We start from the raw sequence: 15,084 nt of genomic DNA, 5'->3' as shown, positions 1-15,084 counted from the left end.
GAACTAGAATCAAGGGCCTAAAATGGTCTCTGCACCAATAAAAAGTGAATTTCATGAAGACTGGTGTTCTATCACAGTATTACAGTATGAAGATATACCAGATAGGACCCATTTGGCATTGCTAAAGGACATCACAGAACAAAGCAGATCCCAAAGCCAATTTGGGTTCTTGCAGTGTGGCAGAAATCTGTCATGGGTAATTTTGTACTCTTGCTCCTGTATCATTCTACAGTGAGGCAGCTAGGTGGTGCAGCGGACAGAGCACTGGCCCCAGAGTCAGGAAAACCAGAGTGCAAATCTGGCACGAGGCACCTGCTAGTTGTTTTGACCCTCAGCAAGTCACTTAACTTCTGTCTGCCTCAATTCCCTCAACTGTAAAACATGATAATAATAGCACCATCACAGGGTTGGTGTGAGGACCAAATGAGATTAACACTAGGAAAAATGCTTAGCCCAGTACTTGGTACAAAGTAATTGCTATATAAATGCTTACTTTCCCTATGGTGTACATATAGCACCAGGGTTATAGGCTGGTCTAGTCTCCATGGCCTGATAGATATGGAGCCCCAATCTGAATATTCCATGTATTTAAAAAAAATACTCACGTCCATTAACATAGCACTCTGTATCTGCTGCCCACTAGTTAGTGCTCTGATGCTCTTTCATCCATCTCTTATTTTTCACAGTTATGATTACTTGGGCTTTCTGTAGTATTTATTTAGACTCCTTTGTCTTATTCATTCCCCTCATGAAGTAAAAAAGATACTCTGTTTCAAGCAGGGAGAAGAGAATCAGAGCTGGAAGGCCCCTTACCTTTTGTTGCCTGGTTGCTGATGGGCGGTGGGTTGGATGCAGGTCTCTTGATTGGGTGCAGCGGTAATGAAAAGGAAGTTTCATCCCCAGATCTTTCGGGGCTAAAGCTGCCATTGTTCATCTGGCACGTGCCCGGCACAAAGCTTGGATTTTGTGCACACTTCCCATTTTGGAGGCTCGAACCACAACCACTGCCGTCCGTGTAACTCCTACTTTGAACCTTCTGATTGAACTCTGGCGAACCTTCCTTTTTGATCTGTTTCTGGGTTTTTCCTGGATCCTGCAGCCAAGGAAGCAAAACAGCTGAATCCACACAAGGAATCTGGCACTTGGGCTGGCTCATAACAAGAACTAACTAGAGCTCAGGGATTCTTAAACTTTTTTGTGTGTCATGGAACTTTTAGGCAGTCTGATGAAGTCTAAAGAGCCCTTCTCAAAATGTTTTTTAAATGTATAAAATACATAAATTACAAAAGATTTCACTTATATTTGGTTACCAAATTTATATATTATTTTAAGTTCACGGGCCCCAGGTTAAGAACCCCATGTGCTAGAACCAGGAAAACACTGTACACAGTAACAAGCAATAGTATAACAATGATGACTGTGAAAAACTGAACAGGTCTGATCAAGACAACGACAGATAATTCCGAAGGATCCATGATGATATCCACCTCTAGAGAGAGAACTGATAAACTCTGACTGCAGTCATGGCAACATGACTGTATGTAAAACGGGTATCCTGTTTCTTGTCTTCTCAATGGGAAGGGAGTGGAGGGAAGGAAAGAACGTGGAACTGAAAATAAAACAACAATTCCTTGTGTTTGCTATGGAGTGATCACCAAAACAAAAGAATCTTAAGTCAAGACTACTGCAAAGAGTGTGAGTTAAGACAGAGTGGGGACAATCTATTTCGAGTACGTAAGCTTAGGGAACAAACATTAGAAATCATGAAACCTATTTTACTAATGGCAACAATGCTCAACACGGCCCTGCCCTCTGTGCTTTTATTAGTGACGTCCTAAGTGCCAACTGGCAGGATAAAAACAGAGCAAAATAAACACATTACTATAAACTTCTTTAATATTATTTCTTAACACTCCAATAATTAATTTCTCTAGCTTGTAAACTGAGTTGATCAATCTATAAAAATGAAGCACTCTGAAATCACAACCCATTGTGTGAATGAGCAAGCATGGCTAAGAGACTTGATTACTGACTCTGAAGCATATCTTAAAATAATTTTTTTAAAGTTTTTATTGATATCTTTTCTTTTTACAACAGTCATTCCTAAATATACTTCCTCATCATTAACCAAAAGAACATTCCTTTCTAACAAACTCACTCAGGCAAAACAACAATCACTTTCCCTGACAACATATAAAAGCATATTTCTTCAATAAAGGAGTTGGTACAAATGACATCATTGCTTTTTAAATATAATACTATGCACTCCCTAAATATAAACACTTTGTTAAGTGTGAGATTTCTGGAATAGGTAGTCCACAGTTGTTGTTTCATTGTGAGGAAAATACCATTTATATGAGGAACAAGTAAGAATTTATCTTTTGGATCTCTGGATAGGCAAAAAGTTCATAACTAAATAAAAGATAGAGAGGACCAAAGAAGATAAAATGGACAATTTTGATTATATAAAACTTAGTAGTGTTTACACAGACAAAATGAATGCAGCTAAAATTAGAAGAGAAACAGTCTATTGGGAGGGGAAAAAATCTTTGTAGCAGGTATCTCCGATAAAAGGTCTCATTTCCAAAACATATACAAAATTAATTCAAATCTATAAGAATAAGAACAATTCCTTAATTGAGAAATATTTAAGGGACGGATAGGAGATACCTAAAGGAAGAAATCTAAGCTATCAAAGGTCATATTAAGAGGGGGTGGGAGTAGTAATGAATCATACTACCCACCCTTCTGACAGAGAGGTAATGGATACGAGATGCAGAATGAGACATATTTTTGCACATGGCTAACAAAGGAATTTGTTTTGACTACACTTATTTATTACAAGGGTTTTGTGTTTCTCTCTTATTTCAACGGGGGTTGGGAGAGAAGATAAAAGTAAGTTTTCGTTATTGAAAAAATTAAGCTAAAAAAGTAGTATTTTGTTCTTAAGAGATGGATTTACAAATATTAGACATCATGTAGAAATCGTCTGTAGAATAACAAAATCCTCCTTTTACAAAAAATTTGTGATACTTTTGCTGATGTGAGAGAGTGAGACTATTATCTACAGATGATTCCAACATTACAATTGATATTAGTAAACTGTATTTCCCTACCTCATTATAAAAGATGTCAATCATTCTTTAGCAATTTGACTTTACTAAATGACTACACTTAAGCTGTTATTACTAGCAATATAATCATTATTGCTACCACCAAACCTATCCACCACCCCCAGAACCCCTACAACTTCTTCAGGAAAAGGAGGGTTATACTTCCCCTCTCCTCTTCCTTCCCTTTTCCCCAAAGTGAATAAACACAAAGGAACCTGGTTACTGCTGTTGCCTTCTTTTATTCCTACAATTTCTGACCATGTGATAAGATCCTAAACATAGATACAAGTTATTAGGGCTATATCAACTCTAGTTTGGAAATTAGAAAGGTTTCCTCATGTTTAAGTTATTCCAATCACATCAAAATTATGTTCCCCAGAGCTTAAGGTTGACAATTTTTCTTACTGGTAATGAATAATAATGACTGTGATATCACTCTTTCTTTTCTTTTTTGTAACTGATAATTTTTTAAATTTATTTTTTGTTTTCAACATTCACTTTTATAAGATTTTGAGTTCTAATTTTCTCCCCTCCCTGAGACAGCATCCAATTTTATACAGGCTATACATGCACAATCATATTACACATATTTCCACATTAGACATTTTTTATGACCACTGTTTCTTAAGTAGAGATTTGCTTATTAAAAATTGGATCAGCATTAGGTTAAGAAGCAATGAAAAATGCAGCTGTTCAAGAATGCCTGTGTTGTAAGATTGTAATTTCCAAATCTCAGAGTTATTAATCACCTATGGTACAAATGTGAAAAGCTAAGTAAATGATAACTTTGTAGTTTCTTTAAAAGTGCCTGGCACATAGTAAGGACTTAAATACTTATTAATTGATTAACTGAAAAAACGTTCCAAAATTTGGACATACCTGAGGATTAAACCTGGAAGTTGTAAGTTGCCTGACCCAGGATGAAGTCCCCAATTCTTGTTCCTCCGTCTTAATATGCTGACCTAAAGAAGTTTTAATTAAACAACAAGACAGAGTATCTTGTAGGATTTCATCAAATGTTCAAAATAGAAAGCAATTTGCACTAATGTAGTATTTAGTGTATATTTGTAAGTCAGCTCTTCATTCACATTTTCAACAAAAAATAATGTACTTTCATTAGGGTCTCTATACAATATCCTAATTATTTTGTTAGTTCTCAAGCTGGATTACAACTACATAAATCCACCGAACCCATCTACTGACAATATAAGAGAACAAAGAGATTTACACTATTAACGTCTATATAAGAGTTTTGAGATATTTCTTGAAAAATTCCTTCATATGAATGTGTAAGGTATTGGTATAAAAAAAAATAGTTCCTGCAATTTGGGAAATGAGCACCTATCCTAAAAGAAGCACAGGAACAAATAAACTATTAGGAAGGACTAATGGTTAGGGTTTGTTTTTTTCTAATTTACTCTCAGGGACCAACAAAAAGCACTTCATCAAGAACAAAGAAGGGGGTATTTCTAGAGCACTGAGATTTACACCATTAACTTCTTAGAGTTTTGAGATATTTCTTGAAAAATTCCTTCACATGAATGTGTAAAGTATTGGTATAAAAAAATAGTTCCTGCAATTTGGGAAATGAGCATCTACCCTAAAAGAAGCATAAGTCAAGCTTGGGACAAAGCACACTCTACTCTACAAGCAGTCATACCCCTAGAAAAAGCTCAAGGGTCAAGTAGTTGGCTGGGAACATGAACAGGCAGTGAAAAGGGTCTCAGATTCAGACTCAGACTTTGGAATCTTTTTTTGGTGACAATGAAGGTGAAAACATACAGCCAGAAGAAGTCAACAAAGTCAAAGGGCCTACATCAAAAGCCTCCAAAAAAATAGGAATTGGTCTCAGGCCATGGAAGAGCTCAAAAAGGATGTGGAAAAGCAAGTTAGAGAAGTAGGGGAAAAATTGGGAAGAGAAATCAGAGTGATGCAAGAAAACCATGAAAAATAAGTCAACAACTGGATAAAGGAGACCCAAAAAAATACCACCTTAAAAAATAGACTAACTCAAATTGCAAAAGAGCCCCAAAAGGCCAATGAGGAGAAGAATGCATTGAAAGGCAGAATTAGTCAAATGGAAAAGGTCCAAAAGACCACTGAAGAAAACACTACCTTAAAAATTAGATTAGAAGCTAGTGACTTTATAAGAAATCAAGATATTATAAAACAGAACCAAAGGAATGAAAAAATGGAAGACAATGTGAAATATCTCCTTGGAAAAACCACTTACCTGGAAAATAGATCCAGGAGAGATAATTTAAAAATTATTAGACTACCTGAAAGCCATGATCAAAAAAAGGGCCTTAGACATCACCTTTCTAGAAATTAACAAGGAAAACTGCCCTGATATGCTAGAGCCAGAGGGTAAAATAGAAATTGAAAGAATCGACTAATCACCTCCTGAAAAAGATCCCAAAAAGAAAACTGCTAGGAATATTGTAGCTGAATTCCAGAATTCCCAGGTTAAGGAGAAAATACTGTAAGCAGCCAGAAAGAAGCAAATTGAGTATTGTAGAAACACAATCAGGATAACACAAGATCTAGCAGCTTCCACATTAAGGGATCGAAGGGCTTGGAATATGATATTCCGGAGGTCAAAGGAATTAGGATTAAAACCAAGAATCACCTACCCAGCAAAACTGAGTATCATGCTCCAAGGCAAAATATGGACTTTCAATAAAATAGAGGACTTTCAAGCTTTCTCAGTGAAAAGACCAGAGCTGAATAGAAAATTTGACTTTCAAACACAAAAATGAAGAGAAACATGAAAAGGTAAACAAGAAAGAGAAATCGTAAAGGATTTAGTAAGTGGAACTGTTTTGCTTCCATTCCTACATGGAAAGATGATGTGTGTAATTCATGAGACATTCTCAGTATTAGGGTAGTTGAAGGGAATGAATATCTACATATAGACAGAGGGCACAGGGTGAGCTGAATCTGAAGGGATGATATCTAAAAAAATAAAATTAAATTAAGGGATGAGAGAGGAATATATTGAGAGAGGGAGAAAGGGAGAGATAGAATGGGATAAATTATCTTGGCAAGAAAAAGCAGTTCACTGGAAGGGAAGAGGGGGCAGGTGAGGGGGAATGAGTGAATCTTACTCTCATCGGATCTGACTTCAGGAGGGAATAACGTACACACTCAGTTAGGTATCTTACCCCACACGAAAGTAGGGGGAAGGGGATAAGAAAGGGGGGACAACAGAAGGGAGGGCAAATGGGGGAATAAGTAATCAAAAGCAAACACTTTTGAAAAGGGCCAGGGTCAAGAGAAAAAACTGAATAAAGGGGGACAGGATAGGATGAAGGGAAATGTAGTTAGTCTTTCACAACATGACTATTTATGGGAGTGTTTTGCATAATGATACATGTGTGCTCTATGTTGAACTGCTTGCCTTCTTAGAGAGAGTGAGTGGGGAGAGAAGAGGGGAGACAGTTTGGAACTCAAAAGTTTTAAAAGCAGATGCTCAAAAAAAATCGTTTTTGCATGCAACCGGGAAATAAGATATATAGGCAATGGGGCATAGAAATCTATCTTGCCCTACAAGAAAGTAAGGGGGAAAGGGATGGGGGGAGGGAGAATGACAGAAGCGATGGCTGACTGGGGAATGCAACAATCAGAATATATGCCATCTTGGAGTGGAGGGGAGGGTAGAAATGGGGAGAAAATTTGTAACTCAAAATCTTGTGGAAATCAATGCTGAAATCTAAAAAATATTAAATAATAAAGTATGGAATTCAAGAAAGAAAAAAGAAATGCTTGAATGAATGAATGAACAATCAATCAAAAATGTAACCAGTGATCAGCTGGCATAATTGGTAGGATTTTCTATTTCTCTGGGAACAGAAATATATGATCAAATCAATCAGTCAGTCAACAAGTATTTATCCAGTGCTCTGTGTCAAAAACTGTGTTAAGCACTAGGAGTATAAAAACAATCCATGTCCTCAAGTGCATTCTAACGGGGGGAGATAACATGTAAATAATTTAGTAAACACAAGATATGTGATAATCTAGCTTGATAAAATAGAAGTAATCTGACAGGGGAAGAAGGCACTAGCAGCTGGGGGAATTAGGATCCTCCTGCATGAGGTAGGACTTGAACTGAGGCTGGAAGGAAGCCAGAGAAACCAAGAGGTAAAGGTGAGGGGGCAGAGCATTCTAAGTATGGAGGATAGCCACGGAAAAGGCAAAGGGATGAAGATGGAGCACAGTCCTATCTGAGGAACTACAATGTAGGCCAGTGTCACTGATTTGTAGATTGTAGAAAGATTGGAGGTTGAAAACATAGGAAGGAGTTAGGTTTTGAAAAACTTTAAATGCCCAACAGAGGAGTTTATATTTGACTATGCAGCTAAGAGGAAAGCACCAGATCTCACTGAGCAGGAAGAGGATTTGGAGAGAAAAATGAATGACATTAAAACTGGGAGCCTGAGTGACTAGGAAGATGGTGACGCCTTCCACACTAACAGGAGAGTTCAAAAGAAGAAAGGGTTGTGGGGAGAAAGATGGATTCTGTTTCAGATATATCAAGTTTGACATGTCTAAAGGACATTCAGAGATAATGTATGACAGTAACTCAGGAGAAAGACTATGGGGCTAGGCATATAGATCTGGGAATAACTTGGGTAGAGATACTTGCTATAGTTACTTCGGCTGTAAAACTGTATAAACTATGACCTTTAATCAACTTATCTCTTAGAAACTCCTATGTCTGTGTGTGGTTATCAAAACAAGAGCTGTCAATGACTTTTTAAAACATGACTAGATGGGGCAAAAGGGTTAAGAAGGAAGACGAGTCAAAATTAACTCCAAAATAAAGCCTCAGTGACTGGGAAAGTGGTATATGAATGAATGAGTGTGTATTCATTAAGCAGCTACTAGGTGCAAAGCATGGTGCTATGTTCTGGGGATACAAATAGAATAGCAAGATAACCATCCTTGCTCTCAAGATCACATTTTAATAGGGGAGATAACTTATAGAAAGGCTCAGATGCAGGGTGGATGGAAAGAAAATCAGAAAGAGAAGTATTTAGAAAGAAGATGATGAATGCATTTTTGGACATGTTGAGTTTCATAGTTTTCAAGACATCCCAGTAACAACGTGAGCTTAGGTGAGGTTGGGGGCTGAGGGTATAGATTTGGAAATCATCTGTAAAGAAGAGATCACTGAAATCATAGGACTGGCTAAAGCAGCCAAGAGAAAATATATGGTAGGGTGGGGGGGTGGGAGCTAAGAACTAAGCTTTTGCAGGGCATCTTGAGGTGGGGCAGGAGAAAGAACTTGGAAGATGAATTAGCTAAGCTGAAAAGTCAGTCACATAGGAAAAGAACCAGAGAAAGCAGTGAGAGCAGTGACAAAGAATCCAAACTGGAAAAAGATGGTAGTCAACAGTATCGAATGTTACAGGAGAGTCAAGAAAGATAAGAGCAAGGAAAAGGCCAGGATGTGGTATTTAGAAAGTGAAAGGTGACCTGAGAAAGAAAATTTAGTAGGGGAATATGGTCTCCAGGCCATCAAGGGTTGTGTAGTGACTTGGTAATGAAATATTAGCAATGTGGTCTGACACTGTAGGAGAGATAGTGTGCTAGCTTAAGCAGCATCCAGGTCAAGGGAAGGTTTTTGGTTTGTTTGTTTTAAAAAAACAGAAGGGAAAAGACAGACTAAGAATTTGAGAGAAAGAAACAGAATGGATGATAGGGCAAGGTCCTATGAAAGAAAGAATGGGATATTGTCTAGGGAATACATAGAATGGCTAGCTTTGACAAATATAAGGGTATAGGGTATAGGTGGAAATGTTAGCTTTGGTAACCTCATCCTTTGAGATTACAGGAAATGAACTATTTTGCTGGAAACCTGGAAGTAAGAATATAGTTATTATCACATCACTTTGTTTTCTATAACCTCTTGATTTTGCCCCCACTTATTTAGCAATCCACATAGGTAAAGCTGGAGCTGAAAAGGAATTCAAAAGTTTACATGGCTGACTGGTATTTTAAGAGCCTGTGCCCATATGTCTGGATAAAGTATGACTCATGACTTCCAATCAAAACTGGGACTACTGCTCTATGAAGTTCAGTCATATGTTGGCTCGAAGATCATTATAACACTGCTTACCATATTCCACTGGCTTATGAGACTGATACAACTGCACAACTTCATGGTTACTCCTGTGGAAGCTGTTGTGTTCCTGAAGAGAGCTTCTTTCAGCTGTGTGCTCTGTGCTTTGTATCTGCCTTGTTAAGCAGGTAGTATAGTGCAATCCTGCCATAGACAGCATGCCCTGAATAGCTTCTTCCTCTGTGCTGGTCGAGGTAGGACATTCCCTAAAAAGTAACAGAATGAAGTCTTTATTTCTTCTTTGAAATGTCACTACACTCCAATACAAGAAAACCCAATCCATACCAGAAGGCCTACCTTTTACTTGGAATTTCACTTTTAGATGGCTTCTTGTTAGTTTGATACACGTTCATCATCATTTCAGATTCTTCCTTAAAATTTGAGGGTATTTTTTGTTTCTTTTCATCACCTGAGCTTTCTGATTCTTCCCTGGTAAAATCATTTTTCTATAATAATAAACAATTTAATGAAATCTATATAAAATACATAAAAATTTTTTAAGTATTGCTGAGAATTACAAGCTTCTGTACAACAAACTGAAAATGTTAGTTGCACACAGGTGGCATTTTTTTTTTACTGCTGTGACAGAAGGTTGATAATTCAGAAGTAGAAAAAAGATCTGAGAAGTCATGAACTAAAAGTGAGATATCTGAAAATGAGATTTAGATTTATGGACTACAGCTAAAAATACAGAAAAGATGGGCTATTGACCAAGGATGGACTGTGCCTAACAAAGGCCAATAAACATACATTTACTAATCTTATTGAGCTGAACAAAAAGGACTTAACTTGAAAATAGAGACTATGGGGAAAAACTGTCCACATCTATCTGCCAAGTTAGATATGATAAAAAGTACCTTTTATGACACAGAAAAAAGGCTAATAGGAGTCAGTATCCAAGAACATCATCAGAAAGAAAACCCATGGCCTTAGACATCACCTTCTAATCACTAGGTATATAACCTGAACAGTAATAACTATCTCTACAATATCTCATTTCCAGCTTCTTGTCTCCACTCACACAGCCTCTACTTTAGTACAAGCTCTCATTACCTCTTACCCGTATACTGAAGTTTTCCCTCTTTTTGAACTCTCCAATCTCCAATCTACCCTCTACACTAGGTGTCAAACTTAGCCTGCAGCATGTATAAGAACTAGATTAAAATGTAACTGGAAAATGTTCACCAAAATAAATAAAAATACTATAGTAAAACAAAGATAATATTAATTTGTGATCTGTTTCTATTTGAGTTTGATACCAGTGCACCACAGAGCTGCCAAATTCATACTCCTAAAACATAGATCTTCATTCTTCACCTTGAAAATCAAAGGTGCTTTAATTACTCTTTTTAAAATTTTTTTGCAGCAGGGAAGGCAGGGCAATTGGGGTTAAGCGATTTGCCCAAGGTCACACAGCTAGTGTGTCAAGTGTCTGAGGCCGAATTTGAACTCAGGTCCTTCTGACTCCAGGGCTGGGGCTCTAATCACTGAACCACCTAGCTGCCCCACTTTAATTACTCTTGAATAAAACAGGGAATATAAATTTAAGATAAATGAGGGACAGGTAAGAGGAGTTTAAATCACCAAACCCAGATAAACTACATCCAGGAGTGAAGGGAGTGGGAAATATGATTGTCAAGCAACCACTTGTGAACTTTGTGAAAATGAAAAACATAAGAATAAATGCTATCTGGATTTTTTTTAAATGAAAAAGAGCATTTTCTATACTACAGGATATCCAGCTTGCCTGATGCCTGGAAAATTCGAGAAGGTATCATTAAAAGAGCAAGGAAAGATTTCATCAAGAAGAGGTCAGGCCAGGATAACCCAATTTCCTTCAGGACAAGATGAAGAGATGTACAATTAGATTGAATGACTAGACCTAAAGAAGATTATACTAGCAGCACAATATCACCGACAGAGGTTACTAATAGAGTGGCTCAGCAACCTGTCATTGGTTCTGTGATGTTTAACATTTTAATCAATCACCTGAATTAAAGTATAGATGTAATTCCTGCTAAGTTTGCGAATGACTTGAAACTAGATACAATAAATAACAGAATTAGCATCCAAAAAGATCTTAATGCTCTAGAACACAGTGCTGACTCTAATATGCTGAAATTTAGTAGGGTTACATGTAACATTCTACAATTTGGTTATCAACTATATTAAATGAACTAACTGAACAAGTAGAGGGTAGGCATTTAGGTTTAGGGTTAGGGGAGGTATGATCCTAGGCCAAAGAGCATGGTATCCAGAGCAGGGAAGATGAGTTTCACCGTACTCTGCGCCTTAGTAAGACCACATCTGGAGTACTGTGTTTCATACTAGGCACTAGCATACTTTCTCAGGTAGGACACTGAAAAGCAAGAAAAGGACAGAAGAGATTACCCAAGGATGATGGGAGGACTGAAAAACATGCCATATGAGGATCAGCTGAAGGAACTAGGAATATTTAGATTGAAGGAGAGAAAATATGGGGGATCAGGACAGATAGGATAGCTAAAAGGTAGAGAAAGGAGACTTGTTCTGCTTGGTCCAAGAGAGGAGAACCAGGAATAAGTGCTGGAAGCTGCAGAGGTTGAGGTTTTTGATTCAGTATAATGAAAAACTCCTACCAACCCAAACTGACCAAAAGCAGAATGGGCTGTCTCACAAGGGAGGACGCTTGCACTTCTCTTCTATGGCTGAAGACCTATCCTTGTCAGGGATATTACAGTAGTGATGCTTATTCCTGTTGGACTAGATTAGATGACCTATGAGGTCCCTGCCAGTGCTGAGATGTCATTTGATTTTAATCCTGTCCAAATCTATGATAATTACTATGAGATTATATTTAAAATGTAATGGTAGCCTGACAGTATTATGTTCAAGGAAATCCTGAATAAGAAATTTAAAATGATAATTAAGAAAAAGAAAATAAATAAAACTCTATTTGTTTTCTTTAAGATAAAGTTTATAGATAAAGTAAAGCTATATTTAACAGTCTTAAATATTGGATTATCATCTATAATTACTGCCCTGTACTAAAAGTCAATGATACACACCTACTGCAAAGTATAGTCTTTATCCTCAAACTGAGATCGATAGTTTTATTTTGATTCTCCCCCCATCCCCAATATTTCCTTTAGCAATGTAAAAGGTTTTACCTGAACAGTGCAATCAGGCGCAGATTCCTCTGAATCAGAAATATCGGAATATTGTGAAGATCCATTTCTAAGTTCTGATTTCACACTTTCAAAAAACACTAGAAGAAAAAAAAGGAGAATAGGAGTCACCGGAATATCTCGCGCTAATTTTCAAAGAAAACGTCAATGTTCATTATAGTTATGTACAAAGCTGTATCCTAAGTATAAAACAATATGGCACGCTTAAATCTGAATACATACACCTAACAAAACAAAAGAACATACTATTAAGATAAAAGTAGTCCAATATGGTAGAGGCAGCAGATTTTCAAACTAGTTTCCAGGAAGAAACTGTGAAGCTAAGACAATGAAGAGAGCCATAGCCTAGTCTTTCTTATACTTACAGATGAAGAAACTGAGGTCCTGATAAGTGATGAACTTACTAGTTAGTGGCAGAATTTTAACAAAACCCAAGTCCTTCTGGCTTTCAGTCAATGCTAGAAAGAATCCTATGCTCTATTTATTTTCATTGGCGTTTTTATTCAGGAAAGAAATATCAAAAGTCTCTTTCTATCCGCCACTCCTATCTACCTGTTTCTAATAAAGGAAAGTTTCTCAAATAATTCAAGTAAAAAACTTTTTAGTACTATTAGTACATACCGGTATATTCTAAAAAAGCCTTGACTTTAACAAGAAAAAAGTGGTTTTTAAAAAATGATTCTAGATTTCCATTTTGAATCATATGAAACTATTTCTAATCAATTACATCATTCACCAAGAGCTAACCAAAGATAAAAATCCCAGCCTAGCCTACAAACTCTAATTCAGAATGGAGGAACCTTACTAGGAATGCATTAACATGTTTCTAAATAGACAACTAATTTGATGCTTGCCGGCATAAAAAAAAGAAAGAAAAAGTAGTATATATTCCAAACATGAAGGGGAAAAAAAAATCAAAGTACTTGTGCAGATTATTGGACAGAAGTTCCTGGGACAAGTGGTGGCTTGATGAGATCAATAGGAAATCCAGCTCTTCAGGATGGCTAGAGATCTGACCAGCTGTGAAGTTGGGGGCCTGGGAACGTGTACTGCCTTTCTCTTTGCCCAAAGGAAGCAGCATGGTAGAAAGCCCAATGGACCAGAGTTACCAGACCCCAGACTCTGTCTCTAATAAGCTTTGTGATCCTGACAGAGTCATTCAACCTGTCTAGGCTACATTAACTGCCTCTACTTTCTCACCTCTGGGTTCACCTTTCAATCTGGCTTTTATCCCCACCACTAAACAAAAACTCTTTTCTCCAAGGGCACCAATTGCTTCTTTACTGCTAAATTCAATAGCTTTTTCATTGGCTTCATCCTTCTGGATGTCTCTGTGGTACCTGATGTTACCCATCCTCTTTCCTGCATCAGTAGTCCTCCTCTACCTGTCTGACAGATCCCTCAGTCCTTACAGCCCTTCTGCTAGGCTGTTCTGTCCAGGCCCCACTCCCGTTTCTCTCCCAGACTCTCTCTTGGGGATATGCTCTGTTCCAATGGATTCAATTATCGTCTCTATGCAGGTGACTTCCAAGTCTAGCTAGCTGGCTCACAGGCCTTTCCTGGGCTATAATTGGAAACCAACAGAGTCTGCCAGACATCTTCGCCTCAATGCCCCACAGATATCTCAAATTCATCATGTCCAAAACAAACATCCCCTAATCCACCCATTTGCCTAACTTCTTTATTCCTATGGATAGCAATATCGGTTCTTTCAGGTAGCCAGACCAGATTGACAAACTAGGAAGCATCCTTCATTCTCATTCCTCCCAATATCCAATCATTTACTAACTCTTATCAATTCTACTTCTTCAACATTTCTTAAACCCATCTTCTCTCCTGCTAACTGGTTTCACCAAATCCAATTTCTTCCCTCTCCAATATACCCTCTACAAAGCTGCCAAATCGATATTCCCAAAGCACAGGTCTCACCATGTCATTTCTCTGTTCGAGAACTTCCAGGAACTGCTTTTAGGCTAAAATACAAACCCCTTCATGTACTCTAAGCTCTAGCCACATCGGTCTATTTGATGCTCTCTGTATATGACATTCCACCTCCCATTCCCATGCCTTTCTACAGGCTTTCCTCTCTGTCTGGAGTGCTCTCCCTCTCTACTTCTTGAAACTCCTAGTTCTCCTGAAGAGGCCTTAAAAACAGTGTTACAATGGTCAGAGTGCTAGACCTGGAGTCAGGTAGATCCAACACTTACTAGCTGTTTGACCTTGGGCAAGTAACTTAACCTCTATTTGCACCATTTCCTCATCTATAAAATGGAAATAATAATAGCACCTAACCTCTGAGGATTATGATGAAGATAAAATTAAATAATACGTGTCAGGCGCTTTGCCCTTAAAGCATATACACGCTATCATTATCATCACTATTATGGATACTACTGTTACTATTATTCCCACAGCTAATATCCTTCCACAAAAATAACTACTTAATTCTTGGTAACCAACAAGACTAATAAACCTTAGTTTTCTCATCCATAAAATAAAGGGAATGGATTACATGATGTCTAAAATCCTCAATCCTAAGCTCTACAATTCTAAGATTCTCCTGCTGTCATTTTGTATACCTCAGAGATTTCCCAGGCCACTTTTTCAGTTTGCGGTGGCTTCTACTGTGCCTTAAATTACAAAGTATGAATCTAAGTTTCGCAGTATTTAATGTTAA

At 37.5% G+C, this 15,084-nt stretch overlaps 1 protein-coding gene across 1 annotated transcript in view; it reads right to left on the bottom strand.

Moving 5' to 3' along the window:
* The window catches only part of KDM7A (lysine demethylase 7A), a 102,751-nt gene that overhangs the window by 8,063 nt on the left and 79,604 nt on the right, over positions 1–15,084 (bottom strand). The window contains exons 15-19 of the mRNA XM_036759200.1: positions 12,390–12,487; positions 9,538–9,686; positions 9,238–9,446; positions 3,993–4,075; positions 814–1,093 (exon numbers count right to left, since the gene is read on the bottom strand). Of these exons, the coding sequence (XP_036615095.1) occupies positions 814–1,093; positions 3,993–4,075; positions 9,238–9,446; positions 9,538–9,686; positions 12,390–12,487 (819 nt within the window). The remainder of the gene's footprint in view (positions 1–813; positions 1,094–3,992; positions 4,076–9,237; positions 9,447–9,537; positions 9,687–12,389; positions 12,488–15,084) is intronic.

Source organism: Trichosurus vulpecula, chromosome 5, assembly GCF_011100635.1.
Source record: "Trichosurus vulpecula isolate mTriVul1 chromosome 5, mTriVul1.pri, whole genome shotgun sequence".
Classification (NCBI taxonomy): Eukaryota; Metazoa; Chordata; class Mammalia; order Diprotodontia; family Phalangeridae; genus Trichosurus; species Trichosurus vulpecula.
The sequence above is the reverse complement of the archived record's forward strand: the minus strand, read 5'-3'. Positions and strand labels throughout refer to the sequence as shown.